This window comes from Heptranchias perlo, chromosome 34 (assembly GCF_035084215.1).
Source record: "Heptranchias perlo isolate sHepPer1 chromosome 34, sHepPer1.hap1, whole genome shotgun sequence".
Classification (NCBI taxonomy): Eukaryota; Metazoa; Chordata; class Chondrichthyes; order Hexanchiformes; family Hexanchidae; genus Heptranchias; species Heptranchias perlo.
Window position 1 is genome coordinate 26057669 of NC_090358.1, and position 14058 is coordinate 26071726.

The window sequence follows — 14058 nt, forward strand, 5'->3', positions numbered from 1 at the left end:
CCTTTAAGGAGGGAAACCTGCCCGTCCTTACCCAATCTGGCTTATATGTAACTCCAGTCCCACATCAACATGGTTGCCCTCTGAAGTGGCCCAGCAAGCCACTTAGTTGTATCTAACACTGCTACAAGAAGGCGGCCCACCACCACCTTCTCAGGGCAGCTAGGGATGGGCAATAAATGCCGGCCTTGTCGGTGACCTCCACATCCTGAGAAAGAGTTTTTTTTTTAAAAGTCTCAAAAGGAGCGACAATGTTTCGACTCCCTTGATGCCTCAGTTGGTGACGGCAGCATAGAGAGAGCAGAGGGTCTAGGTTCCAGTCCCAGTCTATGCAGAGTTACCTGACCTACACTCACAGGTGAAGAGTGGGCAGTGAGGCAGAGCTCCAGGGTCAAAGTACTGCAACAGCCAGTGACTGTGGGGTCATACCCCAGCAGGAGTAAATGATTTCAGAAAACAAAAAGGAAAATTAGCTAAAAAAAAAAGACAATGTTCAGTTTACGTAAACACCTCGGAATCCTTTCTCCCCAGTGCTATAGTTACTGATGATTCTGCATTAACAACGGCAAACTAAATGGTGGAAGATACAACAGCATTTAAGAAACAAGCTCTAAACTGTGCTGGTTACAGATCGGAGAGGCAGGTTTTGTGACAGATCGCATTTACGCATTATCTGGCATTACAATGCACTGTTATAGGCTCAGTTAGGCATCCAGAACAGCAGCATCCACACACAAGTCATGGTATTAAGAGGGAACAATGTTTATCTTTGCAGACATTTACTTCACAGTATGTTCTCTTGATGGGTAATGGGACTATACAATAGTAGAACAAAAATTCTACTAAACACATTTAACAAAAAAAGTCTCATGAGAAACATAACATTTTAATGTTGAAATAAATACTCCAGTACATGCAAGAAAACTTGACATAGACTTCCACGTCTGGCAAATAGTGTAAAACTGGAAAAAAAAACAACACTCACAGCAGCTTTATCCCAACTTTTTAGAATCGAGACGTGAAAAGATCACGATCACAACTGCATACTCCCTTTCACTAACACCAGATTCACTTCTCTCTCTTACCATTTGATTCCACAGATCACACATACTTGGCGATGCTACATTCCACCCGCTGTCAATGTGTGTGTGTTCACTGTTAACTGAGGTAAAACCCATTCGAAACCGCAACGGTGACTGATTTGATTTATTATTCTTGTTTGTGAAGATAATGATGGGATTTCCGGAAGACACTGGCTTTGAACCGCACCCAGCACGATAAAGCCTATATATTTTTTTTTGTTTTGTCTGTTTAATTATTTAAACTCCGAGGTTGAGAAAACCCATCTTCTCTCGGTTAGGGCAAGGAGTGGGGGGGGGGGACACTAATTGCATAGCTCTTTCAAAGAGCCGGCACAGGCACGATGGGCCGAATGGCCTCCTTCTGTGCTGTTCGGATTCTCTATAAATTGGAGATGGTTCGGTCACACACACACAACACACAGGTGCCCGAGGATTCTTTGGTATTAAGAGGGAACAATGTTTTTTTTTTAATAAGAATAGGGGTTAATTCACAGAATGGCAATTGAGTGGCGGTAAAGTCCTGGGCGAGGATCTGTCCCGCAGCGCCTGGGACAGCAGGTTGCAGCCGTCGGACACGGCGACGGCGGAGTTCTTGAGGCGTTGCCGGTAGTCGGGCACCTTGCTGCTGTCGGAGTGCAGCGCGATGTCCCGGAGGCACTGGGTGAGCAGGACGCAGGCCGACACCACGCTCATGGCCCCTCCCAGCACGGCCGTCTGCACGGCCCGGCCCTCGGGGCTGACGGCGGCCGCCTTGCCCAGGAACTGCGGCTCGGTGGCGAAGCCCACCAGGGCGTGGACGGACTGGACCAGGGGCCCGCCGAACAGCACGCAGCGGGCCCGCGTCGCCTCGCTGGGCCGCGACTTGAGCTCCCGCACGCAGGCCAGCAGCGCCGTGGCGCTGGAGCTCATGCACTTGACGCTGAGCTTGAACTGCTCCTTGGCGAAGCGGTCGCGGCTGCTCTCCGAGGCCTGCACGCAGGCGTCCGTCAGGCTCTTGAGGCTGCGGGAGATGTTGCGGGAGACCTCGAGCAGCAGCTGCGGGCTGAGCTCGCACACGGGCGACGTCCTCAGCAGGCTGCAGTTGTGCTCGACTTCGTGGCGGGCCCGGCTCATCCGGTAACGGTCCACCAGGCCGGCCACGGCCGCCTGCGAGCCGGGCGCCTCGGCCGCGGCCAGGTAAGCGGCGTGGGCCGAGCACTCGATCAGCGACACCACCAGCTCGCACATCTCCGCCAGGCTGTCGCCCACCTCGGCGTACTTGCCCATGTTGAGCTGGCTCTGCACGTCGTGGGTGAGGATGGAGAGCCCTTTGGTCCGGGCGATGACCGTGTCCCGGCTCTTGTCGAAAGACTCGCCCGAGACGGGGGACAGGCTGTCGGTGTTGACCGGCCGGTTGTCGCTGGACAGCAGGAGCAGGTCGGCCACCAGTTGCATCTTGCTCTTGCACATGTCGCACATGAAGGCCAGTCTTCTCCTCTGCTGTGAGCTGCTGCCGCCGCCGCCGCCGCCACTGCTGCTGCTCGTCGACTTGGCCGAGCCGCTACTAGCCATAGTGCCGAGCGGCCCCTCGCATGCCGCTTGTGTGACCAGCGCAGTTGCGATTGAGCCCAGGATCTCTCTCTGCCAGCATCATCGTTCCATCAATGGGGCAAAAAAAAAAATAACAAAGAAGCAAATAAAAGAAGACGAGGAGGGGGTGCAGCCGACGCCAACCTCAGTTCCCCCACCCGCTGGATGCTTTGCAAAACACAGGTCCGTCGCACAGACTTTAATCCCTTTGGTCGGCACAACCCGAGGTGCATGTCCTCTGTCTGGGAGTCCACCGCCTCCTCGGTCTGTACATGATGTCTGTCGCTGGAGGCTTTTTATCTCTTGTCGGGGGAATCCTCTTCACTTTTCCTTCTTGTTGGATTTTTGTTCCTCCAATGATGTAAATTTCAGGGGAGGAGGAGGATTAAGAGAAACTCCCACACGAAACCTCTGCACTTCTCACTTCTTGTTGGACTTGTTTCTCCACTGATGCAGATTTCAGGGGTGGGATGAAAGGAGAATCCCACACAAAACCTTTTCACTTTTCCTTTTCTTCTTCTTGTTGTTGGAGATCTTTCTCTTCCAATGATTCAGATTTTAAGGGGGGGGATTAATAAAATCCCCACACAAGTTAGTGTCAGTTGCAAAAAATAAAACCCAACAGCAGCAGCCCCAATTCCAGCGGGTCTTGTTTTGTTGGAATGGCAAAGTCAGTTAGGAGCCTGCATCTCCTATCAGGAAGCTCAGGGAGGGTGTGGCTGCACTCGGACTGGCCGCTTGTACAACAGCGAAGGAACTAACAGTAGTTTGGAGGGGGAAGATTTCCAACTTCACAGCTGCTCGCACCCAGCCACAGTCAAACCGCTCCGATCGGCCGGGGCGCGCCCATCGGAAGAATCTGCTGCACCGGCCGCCCCCTCCTGTCCGCAAGCGAGGGGGGGGGGGGGGGGGGGAAAGAAAAAGCAGCTCTCTCTTTGCTCACTGATCCCCCGGCGTTAACGCGCCCTGATCTGCGAATCCATCATCCCTTCCTGAGGCCCCGACGTGGGCGCATTCGACTGCCGGTCCGGGGACGAAGTTAAACCGCTGCCCCCATCGGCCCATGCTGATCCATCCGGAACGATCCCGCCGCTCAAACTTTGCTTCCCCGCCGCCCCCTTGAGTTTCCTCCCTCCTCCTCCTCCTCCTGCTCCTCCCCGCCCCGATCCCTGGCCGCCGCCGAAGTCCCTGCATGAAATGGAACGTCAGTTACAGAAAAATGACACAGGCAACATTGTGACGCCGCGGCCGGCCAATCAGCGGCGGGCCAGCCGGCGAAGACGTTCCAAATGGAATCCCGATACTCGAGCGGCGGCCAATCGCGGGCGAGCGGCGGGGCGGGATTTCCGTCGCGCGGGGTGGGTGGGGGGGGGGGAAAAAAAGTTACATCGGGTCGGGGCCCGTGGGCGGGAGCGGCGCTTCATTCATTGCTGTCACTTTCAAAACTTCGCCTTCTCCCCAGCGCGGGCTGCGGGCTCTCATTAAATTTGGTCCGAGGATCAGCAGTAAGGGGCTGGAAGCGGGTCGAGCAAATGGGAGGCACCGTCACAACCAGAGATTGGGTGCGATCAGCCCAGAGCTGTGCGTGATACCGAGATTTGAAATTAGTTCGCGAAAAAAAAAACAGTCGTATTTTTGCATTCTCCAATATTTAAAGGCGCACTGTAATGCCGCTTAAGCTAACGAGAAATAAGCGGGATTGCTGGAAATCTACTTGTCATCCTGGTTTTTTTAAAAAAAAACACATTTTGGAAGCCGCTTTAGTAAGTTCGAAAACGGGTTGTTCTCCCAAAGAAGCAAAGGGTCTTTCTCTCCGCAGATGCTGACTGATCTGCATTGTGTTTCTCTCTCCTTTGCATCCCTCGCTCCCTTCTTTGAGAGAGGGAGTATCTGGGTATCATTTAAAGAGGCACTGTGTTTCCAGCATTTTCTGTTTTGAGATTTTTCAGCGTTTGTAGTGTTTTTTTTCCTTTTTATTTGTGTGTAATTTTGTGATTGGTGAGAAGGTGGCAGTGTCATTAGCACGTGACAATTTTCAAATCTCACCCCCACACAACACAGTGCAAAAACTTGCCATTCTCGTAGTTGTACCATCTTCTGTATCACAAACGTATGTTGACTAGAGCAATTTGGGGAGCAGAAAGTCTTCCAGCAATTTTCAATGCCTGAAAATGCTAATATCGAGAAAACAGCCTTGAACCTTTCTAGCATTGTAAACAATTTTACAACACCAAGTTATAGTCCAGCAATTTTATTTTAAATTCACAAGCTTTCGGAGGCTTCCTCCTTCGTCAGGTGAACGATGTGATTTCTAGCATTATCAGAGGTGAGAGGTTAAACCAAGACCTTCCCTACCTGTTCAGGTGGTCCTGAAAGATCCCATGGCACTTTCCAAAGAAGAACAGGGTGTTCTCCTCATGTCCTGGTCAACCAAGGTGTCAGCTGTGGCTCAGTGGTAGCACTCACCTCTGAAGGTTGTGGGCTCAAGTCCCACACCAGAAACTCAAGCACATAATCTAGGCTGACACTCCCAGTGCAGTACTGAGGGAGTGCTGCACTGTCGGAGGTGCTGTCTTTCAGATGAGACGTTAAACCGAGGCCCTCTGGCCTCTCGGGCGGACGTAATAGATCCCATGACACTATTTAAAGAAGCAGTGGAGTTGTCCCAGGCGACCCTCAACCAAAAATCGAAAAACAGATTATCTGGTCATTATCTCGTTGCTGTTTGTGGGAGCTTGCTGTGCACAAATTGGCTGCTGCGAATCCTACAGTACAACAGTGGCACTTCAAAAGTACTTCATTGGCTGTAAAGAGCTTTGGGACGTCCTGAGGTCGTGAAAGGCGCTATATAAATGCAAGTTCTTTCTATTCTTTAACATTCCTCCTTCAACCAAAACCAAAAACACAATGGGCCAGAACTTGTTCCGACTGGCGTAGCAAGGCTGTCCGCACATCCTGCGGACAAAGACTATGAAAATACTCACCTCGTGGTCTCCGACATCCACTTGCTCCATTTTAAACTTTTTCTCAGTTCAGCGCTGTATTATGAGTGCTCCTTCCTCTGTACAGATAGACTCTGTGGGAATGGAAGCCACGCCCACAGAATCTGTGAAAGAGAGAAGTCCCCGCCCACAAGCAGGCAAGTAAAACTCATTCATTTAAAGTGAGCTTGTCTACGTTAGTGTAAATAAAAATTTAACATACCTTATAAAAAGCTAAGCAAATGATTTAATTTAATGAAACAAGTTAAAAAAAATAAAATTTTTTAATTTTAAATTGTTTTCAATGATCAAAAAATATTAAAATAAGAGTAATTTGACATTCCACATTTTTAAAATGTGATTTTTTGCTGTAGCGCAGTCATTAACAGTCGCTGCGCTTTTAAAAAGTAGTATAGGGCTGGTATTTTCCAGCGTTCCTTTTGGTGGTGTAAGTATCTTTGTTCCAGCTGGCCAGCTGGGTAAATTTATGAATGTTTCCTGATTTTTATTGATTGTAGCGTAGGTGGCCCTTTAATTCATAACTGTCAAACCGCCGGGAGTAAGTTCGCGATTTCGGGGTTTTACGTGCGCGTTCGCGAACTCTCACAATCGGAGAGGCGTCCTCCGGTGAGTCATTTCTGGCCCATTAACTGATCGTTCTTTTATATGCTGTTTATGGGACCTGTTGTGTGGCAAATTGGTTACCTCAATTGCCTACATAACAGTACTGATTGGCTGTGAAGCATTTAGGGCTGTCCAGAAGATGTGAAAGGCACTATATAAATTCAAATCTTTTTTTCTTTTCTACAGGTAGACAGTGAGTCATGTAGGTCTGTTCAACCATGGGAAGTATCACATCAGCCGAGGACAGCAATGGGCTCAGAAGTCCACTTATATATATTGTTGTAGGCTAGTGCTGAATAGTGACCAGGAAAGAAAAAAAGAATGAACTTCCATTTAAATAGCTCCTTTCATGACCTCAGGACCTCCCAAAGCGCTTTACAGCCAATGAAGTACTTTTGAAGTGTAATCACTGTTGTAATGCAGGAAATGCGGCAGCCAATTTACGCACAGCAAGATCCCACAAACAGCAATGAGATAATGACCAGATAATCTGTTTTAGTGATGTTGGTTGAGGGATAAATATTGGCCAGGAGCAGGATCCCTATTTGTTTCTCCATGCTATTTGCATGGGATTCTGAGCTGCAATTACAGCACATTCCTACTGCTTTCCTGGGCGGGAATCAGCTGACAGTACGTTCAGGAATCAACCCCAGATTCCTGCTGCTCTGTGCGGCTCATTACCACACCACAGACTGCATTCTGCCATAGATGTCATGGGAGATTTTTGTTTAGAATGGCTTCATTTAAGGCGCTAAGGAGAATGGGTAAAATCTACTGACACCAAGCATTAAAAAGTGGAAAATGGGTGGGAAAATATATTGGTGTATATTTATCTGTGATACCATCGTCACATAGGACAATGTGACCTGTTGATGAGGTGGCCTCGACCCAAACAAGCAATGGTGGCAGGGAGAGAGTTCTGGGCCAAGAACAGTGAGTATTACCTGGGCCTGCTCCTAGATTGGGAACAGCAGCTCCGCTCCCTGAAATAAATGTTGAGTCCCAGTTACTGCCCTCGATTCTTGCAATGTCTTATCCGCCACATTGCCATCAAAGCTGCCACAATAAAGAAAGAATTTGCATTTATGTGGGCGATTAGGAGTCGGAGCTTGGAGGGAGGAAGATCGAGGAGGGGTTGGGGCCGGGGGCTTGGGCGATGGAGGGTTGGGAGAGGAGGCCCGGGGGGGGGGGAAAAGTATCGAGTGTCAGAAGAGGGGCAGGAGGGGTGCATGCGGGAGTATCGGGGGCCAGGAGAGGAGCGGGTGAATAGGGGGGCCGGAGAGGAGCGGGGATGGGGGGGTGCGCGGTGAGTATCGGGGGGGGGTCGAGAGAGGAGGGGGGGGGGGGCGGTGAGTATCGGGGGTCGGGAGGAGCTGGGGGGGTGCGGTGAGTATCGGGGGTCGGGAGGAGCTGAGGGGGGTGCGGTGAGTATCGGGGGTCGGGAGGAGCTGGGGGGGTGTGCGGTGAGTATCGGGGGGGGTCGGGAGAGGAGCGGGGGGGTCGGGAGAGGAGCGGGGGGGTCGGGAGAGGAGCAGGGGGGGTCTGCGGTGAGGAGCGGGGGTGTCGGGAGAGGAGCAGAGGGGTCTGCGGTGAGGAGCGGGGGGGTCGGGAGAGGAATAGGGTGGGTGCAGTGAGTATCGGGGGGTCGGGAGAGGAGCAGGGGGGGTCTGCGGTGAGGAGCGGGGGTGTCGGGAGAGGAGCGGGGGGTCGGGAGAGGAGCGGGGGTTCGGGAGAGGAACGGGGGGTCGGGAGAGGAGCAGGGGGGGTCTGCGGTGAGGAGCGGGGGTGTCGGGAGAGGAGCGGGGGGTCGGGAGAGGAGCGGGGGTTCGGGAGAGGAACGGGGGGTCGGGAGAGGAGCAGGGGGGGTCTGCGGTGAGGAGCGGGGGTGTCGGGAGAGGAGCGGGGGGTCGGGAGAGGAACGGGGGGTCGGGAGAGGAACGGGGGGGGTGTGCGGAGAGTATCGGGGGGTCGGGAGTGAAGCAGGGGGGTGCAATGAGTATCGAAGGGGTCGGGAGCAGCTCCTGTAATGGAGGTTGGGAGGTGCACTCCTGCTTTATCGGCTCCACATTCAGGTAAGTCACTTACCTTTGTTGTTGCAGGTGATCCCTGGGGCTGGTTTCCCAGCGATGGTGCTGGCTGCCTCAGGGCAAACCAATCTTGAAGATAGTATCTCAAGCAGGCGGTAGGCCCCTTATTTGCACATGCGAAGGGCCAACCGCCTGTTTGAGGCGTGGGTTAAGGACGCCTCTTGCTTGTCCTTACTTAATATGGTGGGTGGCGCACTTCCGAACAGAAGTGAGCACGCGATTCCTGCCCGCCATTTTGGGGTCTTGAGTATCTGAGTAGTGCCTGAAAAACGAGCACTCCGCGATGCAATTTCTAGGCCACTGAGCTTTGGTAGTGTGAGGGAGCAGGACCAACATACATATGTGAAATAACCTGAAACACCATGGGTCAGTTTACTGTATTTCTAATCCTATTAACTCAGCTCCCTCACGCTGTCAGACTCAGCAGCCTTGATTTTCCATATTTTACTTCCGCCTACATAATATCGCTCGCCTCCGCCCCGCCTCAGCCCATCTGTTGCTGAACCTCGAATATATGCCATTGTCAGCTCCAGACTCAACTATTCCAAGGTTCACCTGGCCATCTTCCCATCCTCAACCCTCTGCAAACCTCAGCTCATCTAAAACTCTGCTGCACCCACTCCCGCTCACCCATCACTCTAGCCCTTGCTGACCTACATTGGCTCCTGATCCTCCAACACCTCCAATTTAAAGTTCTCATCCTCATGTTTAATCTTTTCATGGCCGACCCCTCCCTGCTTCTGTAACCTCCTCCAGCCATATGGCCCCCCATCCTTCGAACTCTCCATTCTTCTGACCCTGGCCTTGTGCATCCCTCCTTCCCTTTGCCCCAACATTGGTGGCCGCGCCTTCTGTCTCTAACCACTTTCGCCTCTGCATCTTCCTTCCCTCCTTTTAAACTGTCCTTAAAACCCACCTCTTTGACCAAGCTTTTGGTCACCCCTCCTAATATCTTGTTCTTTGAATGATATCATTGCTAGTTCTGCTGCTACATTGATCCATTACAGGGGTGTGGCTGGAATGCGCACAGATAGTTAATGGTATCTGTTGAACGTTTGGATCCTCCAGCTAGCCACGTCTAATGCCTATACATTTGCTGCAAATTCCGCAGGGCCAAGCTGCCCACATAGTTAAGAAATTTGGGATGGATGGGTGGGTGGGTGGGATGCCTATCAGGTTCCAGCTTCTTGTGGGGAAGAAGGGCCACCTCAATCCCAAGCGGCTGTTGTGGGCAGCAGCCAGATACTTCACACGCTCATGCTCCTGAGGCTGCACCTAGGAAGCAACGGATGATGTTTAACAGGATTTCCGTGTCACCTCGCTCAGTGAAACACTCCCACCTCTGGACTTGAGCATATAATCCAGGCTGACACTTCAGAGCAGCGCTGAGGGAGTGCTGCACTGTCAGAGGTGCCGTCTTTTGGACGAGATGTTAAAACGAGGCCCAACTGACTGTTCGGGTGGACATAAAAGATCAAGTGGCTCTATTAAACGCAGAGCAGGGGAGTTCACCTCGTATCTCGGACATTTATCCCTCAACCAACACTGCCAAAAATAGATTACCTGGTTCTTTATCTTGGGTGTAACTTGGCTGCTGCGTTCCTCTAATTACAACAGTGACTACTCTTCAAGAGTAATTCATGTCCCGGGGACATGAAAGACAAAATATAAATGGAAGCACTTTCTGTACACGTCACACATGTCACCAAGAGGAAGCACCAGTGAAGCAAACAGTACACGGTCACACCCATCACACGTAGGATTATTAAAATCAGTGTTTGCACTGGGCCTTGTACAGAGTTTTCTTCAAAAGGTTTTGCATAATATTCCAGCAACTGCAATACATGGAAGTTATGGCAGCTGAGTGGAAAGTTCAGCCATTAATAATGAAGGCATATCGGTGGGAAGTGAAAACAGGATGGTTAATGTGCAAATTTTCACTTTAGGAGGTCTCCTCTATGAGAGCTTGTCAAATGGTTTGCGCAGTCGACAACAGAATCTTATTGGCAGTCTCATACCAACATGAAAACGTGATAATGACAGGCAGGTAAAGGCCAGCTGGTCCATCAAAACCCAGGGCCAATAAGGGGGAAAAAAATCTGGAAACTTCCTCCCCGACCCCCTCAGGTGATCAAAACCAGTCCAGGAGATCCCATCGACCAAGTGTACATTATCTGTTAATCCACTTACCTTCTATATGGTGGGATCTCTGTCGCAGCCAAGATCGCGTCCAGCTCACTCTTGAAGGCAGAGAGTCAGTACCCACCGCACCAGCCAGCAACGCATTCCAGAGGCTCACTACTCTCTGGGACAAGAACAGCCACCTAACATCCAGTCTGTTCAACTTTTGCGTCGTTTAAATGCATGACCCCTGGTTCTGCCCAATCTGTCAAACTGAAATAATCTATCAATAGGCACGCAATCCAGCCCATTCATTATTTTATATACCTCTATCAGGCCGCCTCTAAGTCGATGCAACAATGAAGGAACAGCGATATATGTCCAAGTCAGGATGAATGTACGGAGTCGTACAACACCAGGTTATAGTCCAACAGCTTTATTTGAAATCACAAGCTTTCGGAGCTTTGCTCCTTTGTCACTGACGAAGGAGCAAAGCTCCGAAAGCTTGTGATTTCAAATAAAGCTGTTGGACTATAACCTGGTGTTGTACGACTCCGTACATTTGTCCACCCCAGTCCATCACCGGCATCTCCACATCAAGTCAGGATGGTGTGTGACCTGGAAGAGAATTGAAGGTAACGCTGTTCCCATGACATTTCTGCTCTTGTCCTCGTTGTTCCCCTTGATTCAACTGGACGCCTTCATCCTCTGAGACTTCCATGATGACATCTCTTTGCAGGGTGAAGTTGTGTAGCAAACAGTAGATTGTTACAATCCTTCATACCTTAGCTAGGCTGTATTGCAGGATGTTCCCAGAGCTGTCAAAGCCCCTGAAATGCTGCTCCAGCTTGCTGGGGGTCTGCTCCACGATGACTCTTATTGAAGAATGGACCTCATTATAACTGCTTTCAGCTGGAGTCTTCAGTTGCTGCATCGGTGTCATGAACCAGGAGTTATGTTTTTGGATTTCTTTGAACCTTTTTACTCTAGATATTTTTGGCTGCCATGTTTCAGCCTACTCTTGCAAATGAGCCCCAGCTCTCCACATTTTAAATATGATGGTTTCAATCTTGTCAATGTTAAACTGAAGAAAGGGAGGAATTCTCTAAGTTGTTCCTCTACCAGCAGAATAAAGCAGTGTAACAACAGGCACAGACAGCTCCCTTTCTAGCATTGAGTAATTATCTAGTGGATCTCCCATGGTGCTGCTCACAATGAGTATGAGAACACTCAGTTTTATAAGTAAGGGATAGATGAGAAAGCAAATAGCCGCTCAAAGGATGTGGACAGAAGTTTGCGAACGATGTGGTGAGACAGTGAAGTCAGTGTTGAAAATGTTTTTGATTATTTCCTGGGAAATTTGAGGCAATTGTGATTTTTATTTTAATGTGATGCAGAATGTAGGTATGATGGATCTGCTACTTTTCCCACCGCCCATTGGGAATCCCTGGTTACTGTGTTTTATGCAGCTAGTAGAAAGATAATTTAAGGGGAAAAAACTCTCTGTAGTTTTGAACAGATGGTTCAATAAATGATGGGGCAATTCAGTAGAAACACTTCGGCAACTTTCAAGACAGTTGAAAATAAAAGTTAAAACTATAAAACTGATGTGCCTGACTGCAATTCACGGGTGTACCCATGATTAATTTTGCCCTATTTTTAGATCTAAATCATGTAACACTACTGTATAAAGTAGATTTTACAATTTCAGACTCTCAGTGCAGAGCTTCACCTGTGAGGAGCACATACAGTCCCCACCACTCACACCGTCCCACATATCACAGGCAGCTGTCTATATCGGGCAAATGATGCTAATCATTTTACATTACCATAGAAGTCAATTACAAAGGCACTGCTTAAACCATATTAAGAGCACTGACTATTTTGGGCAGTTCAATAAGTTCTTCGTACCTCATTAATCCATGTACTTAATTGCTGACCACCCAACTTCCCTTCCTGGCTGTCATGTCAGCTGATATTGTTAACGGTTTCCTATCCTCAGGTACTGTCCCGCTCCCTTTTAAATCTGCCATCATTACCCCCCATCCTCAAAAAACCTACCCTTCACCCCTCTGTCCTTGCAAACTATCGCCACATCGCCAACCTCCCTTTCCTCTCCATTTAAATATTGGGAAGACCGAAGCCATTGCCTTTGGTCCCCGCCACAAACTCCGTTCCCTAGCCACCGATTCCATCCCTCTCCCTGGCCAATGTCTGAGGCTGAACCAGACTGTTCTCAACCGTGGCATCCTACTTGTCCCTGAGCTGAGCTTCCGACCACATATCCACTCCATCACCAAGACCGTCTACTTCCACATCTGTAACATTGCCCGTCTCCGCCCCTGCCTAAGCTCATCTGCTGCTGAAACCCTCATCTGTGCCTTTGTTACCTCTTGGGTCGACTATTCCAATGATCTCCTGGCCGGCCTCCGACCTTGCACCTTCCATAATTTGAGCTCATCCAAAACTTTGCTGCCTGTATCCTAACTCACACCAAGTCCCATTCACCCATCACCCCTGTGCTCGCTGACCTACATTGGGAACGCCTCAATTTTAAAATTCTCATCCTTGTTTTCAAATCCCTCCATGGCCTCGCCCCTCCCTATCTCTGTAACCTCCTCCAGCCCTACAACCCTCCGAGATCTCTGCGCTTCTCCAATTCTGGTCTCTTTAGCATCCCCGATTTTAATCGTTCCACCATTAGCGGCCGTGCCTTCAGCTGCCTCGGCCCTAAGTTCTATAGTTCCCTCCCTAAACCTTTCCACCTCTCTACCTCTCTCTCTTCCTTTAAGACGCTGCTTAAAACCTACCTCTTTGACCAAGCCTTTGGCCACCTGTCCTAATATCTCCTTATGTGATTTGGTGTCAAATTTTGTTTGATAACGCTCCTGTGAAACACTTTGGGACGTTTTACTTTGTTAACGGCACTATATAAATGCAAGTTGTTGATTTGTCACTGTCATCCCCGGTGCACAAAAAGTGAACATCGCACAGGTTGAGGGGTGCGGTGAAACCAGGATTACTGTGACAAATTTTTCCGAGTTAAACTGGATTTGTGCAGTTGCAGAAACAAAGATATCGGGGATTAAAGTATATAAAAGAATCACTAGAACCTCAAGCCTTACAAAAACCAGACGGTTACTTGTAGACGGGAGGAGCAAGTATCCTGAAGTCACTCAGTCTGTCCATAAGTGGATGCATGAAGATGAATGAAAATACATCCGTGTTTTAGGTTTGCTTGGTTTAAACCATGCATGTTCTGCTGTTGGTTTTGAACCTGAGGCACTGGTGATTTTTTATATAGCGATTCGGAGATTGATTTTACCATCCATCGCGTATAGTGGGCGATTCGCGTTAACACTAAGGCTATAATCGGTGGGGACTGTATGAGGAATTCGGAGCACTGGAGGTGAGCACATCTGACAGGATTTTCCACCTGGTGCATAAGTTCACAAAGCCGACCCTGCAATCTTTATTATTTATGATTGGATTTCCGAAAAACTATTTAAAAAAAATCATCCCACAAATTCTGACGCAAACAATTGTGAGGTCATCACCTGGCTGGTCATGTGACAGCTTGAGCCGCATGACTTCACA

General features: G+C 49.6%; 1 protein-coding gene across 1 annotated transcript; it reads right to left on the reverse strand.

Annotated features, from left to right (window-relative positions):
- Positions 1-864: 864 nt before the first annotated feature.
- Positions 865-3792, reverse strand: tlnrd1 (talin rod domain containing 1). The gene has a single exon (XM_067971619.1). It carries the CDS (start codon positions 2628-2630, stop codon positions 1563-1565), a length of 1068 nt encoding a protein of 355 aa, XP_067827720.1. The 5' UTR covers positions 2631-3792; the 3' UTR covers positions 865-1562.
- Positions 3793-14058: the final 10266 nt, after the last annotated feature.

Bases quoted from the DNA above. Each gene is read 5' to 3' on its own strand.
- tlnrd1 (XM_067971619.1), bottom strand. From the start codon at position 2,630: ATGGCTAGTAGCGGCTCGGCCAAGTCGACGAGCAGCAGCAGTGGCGGC.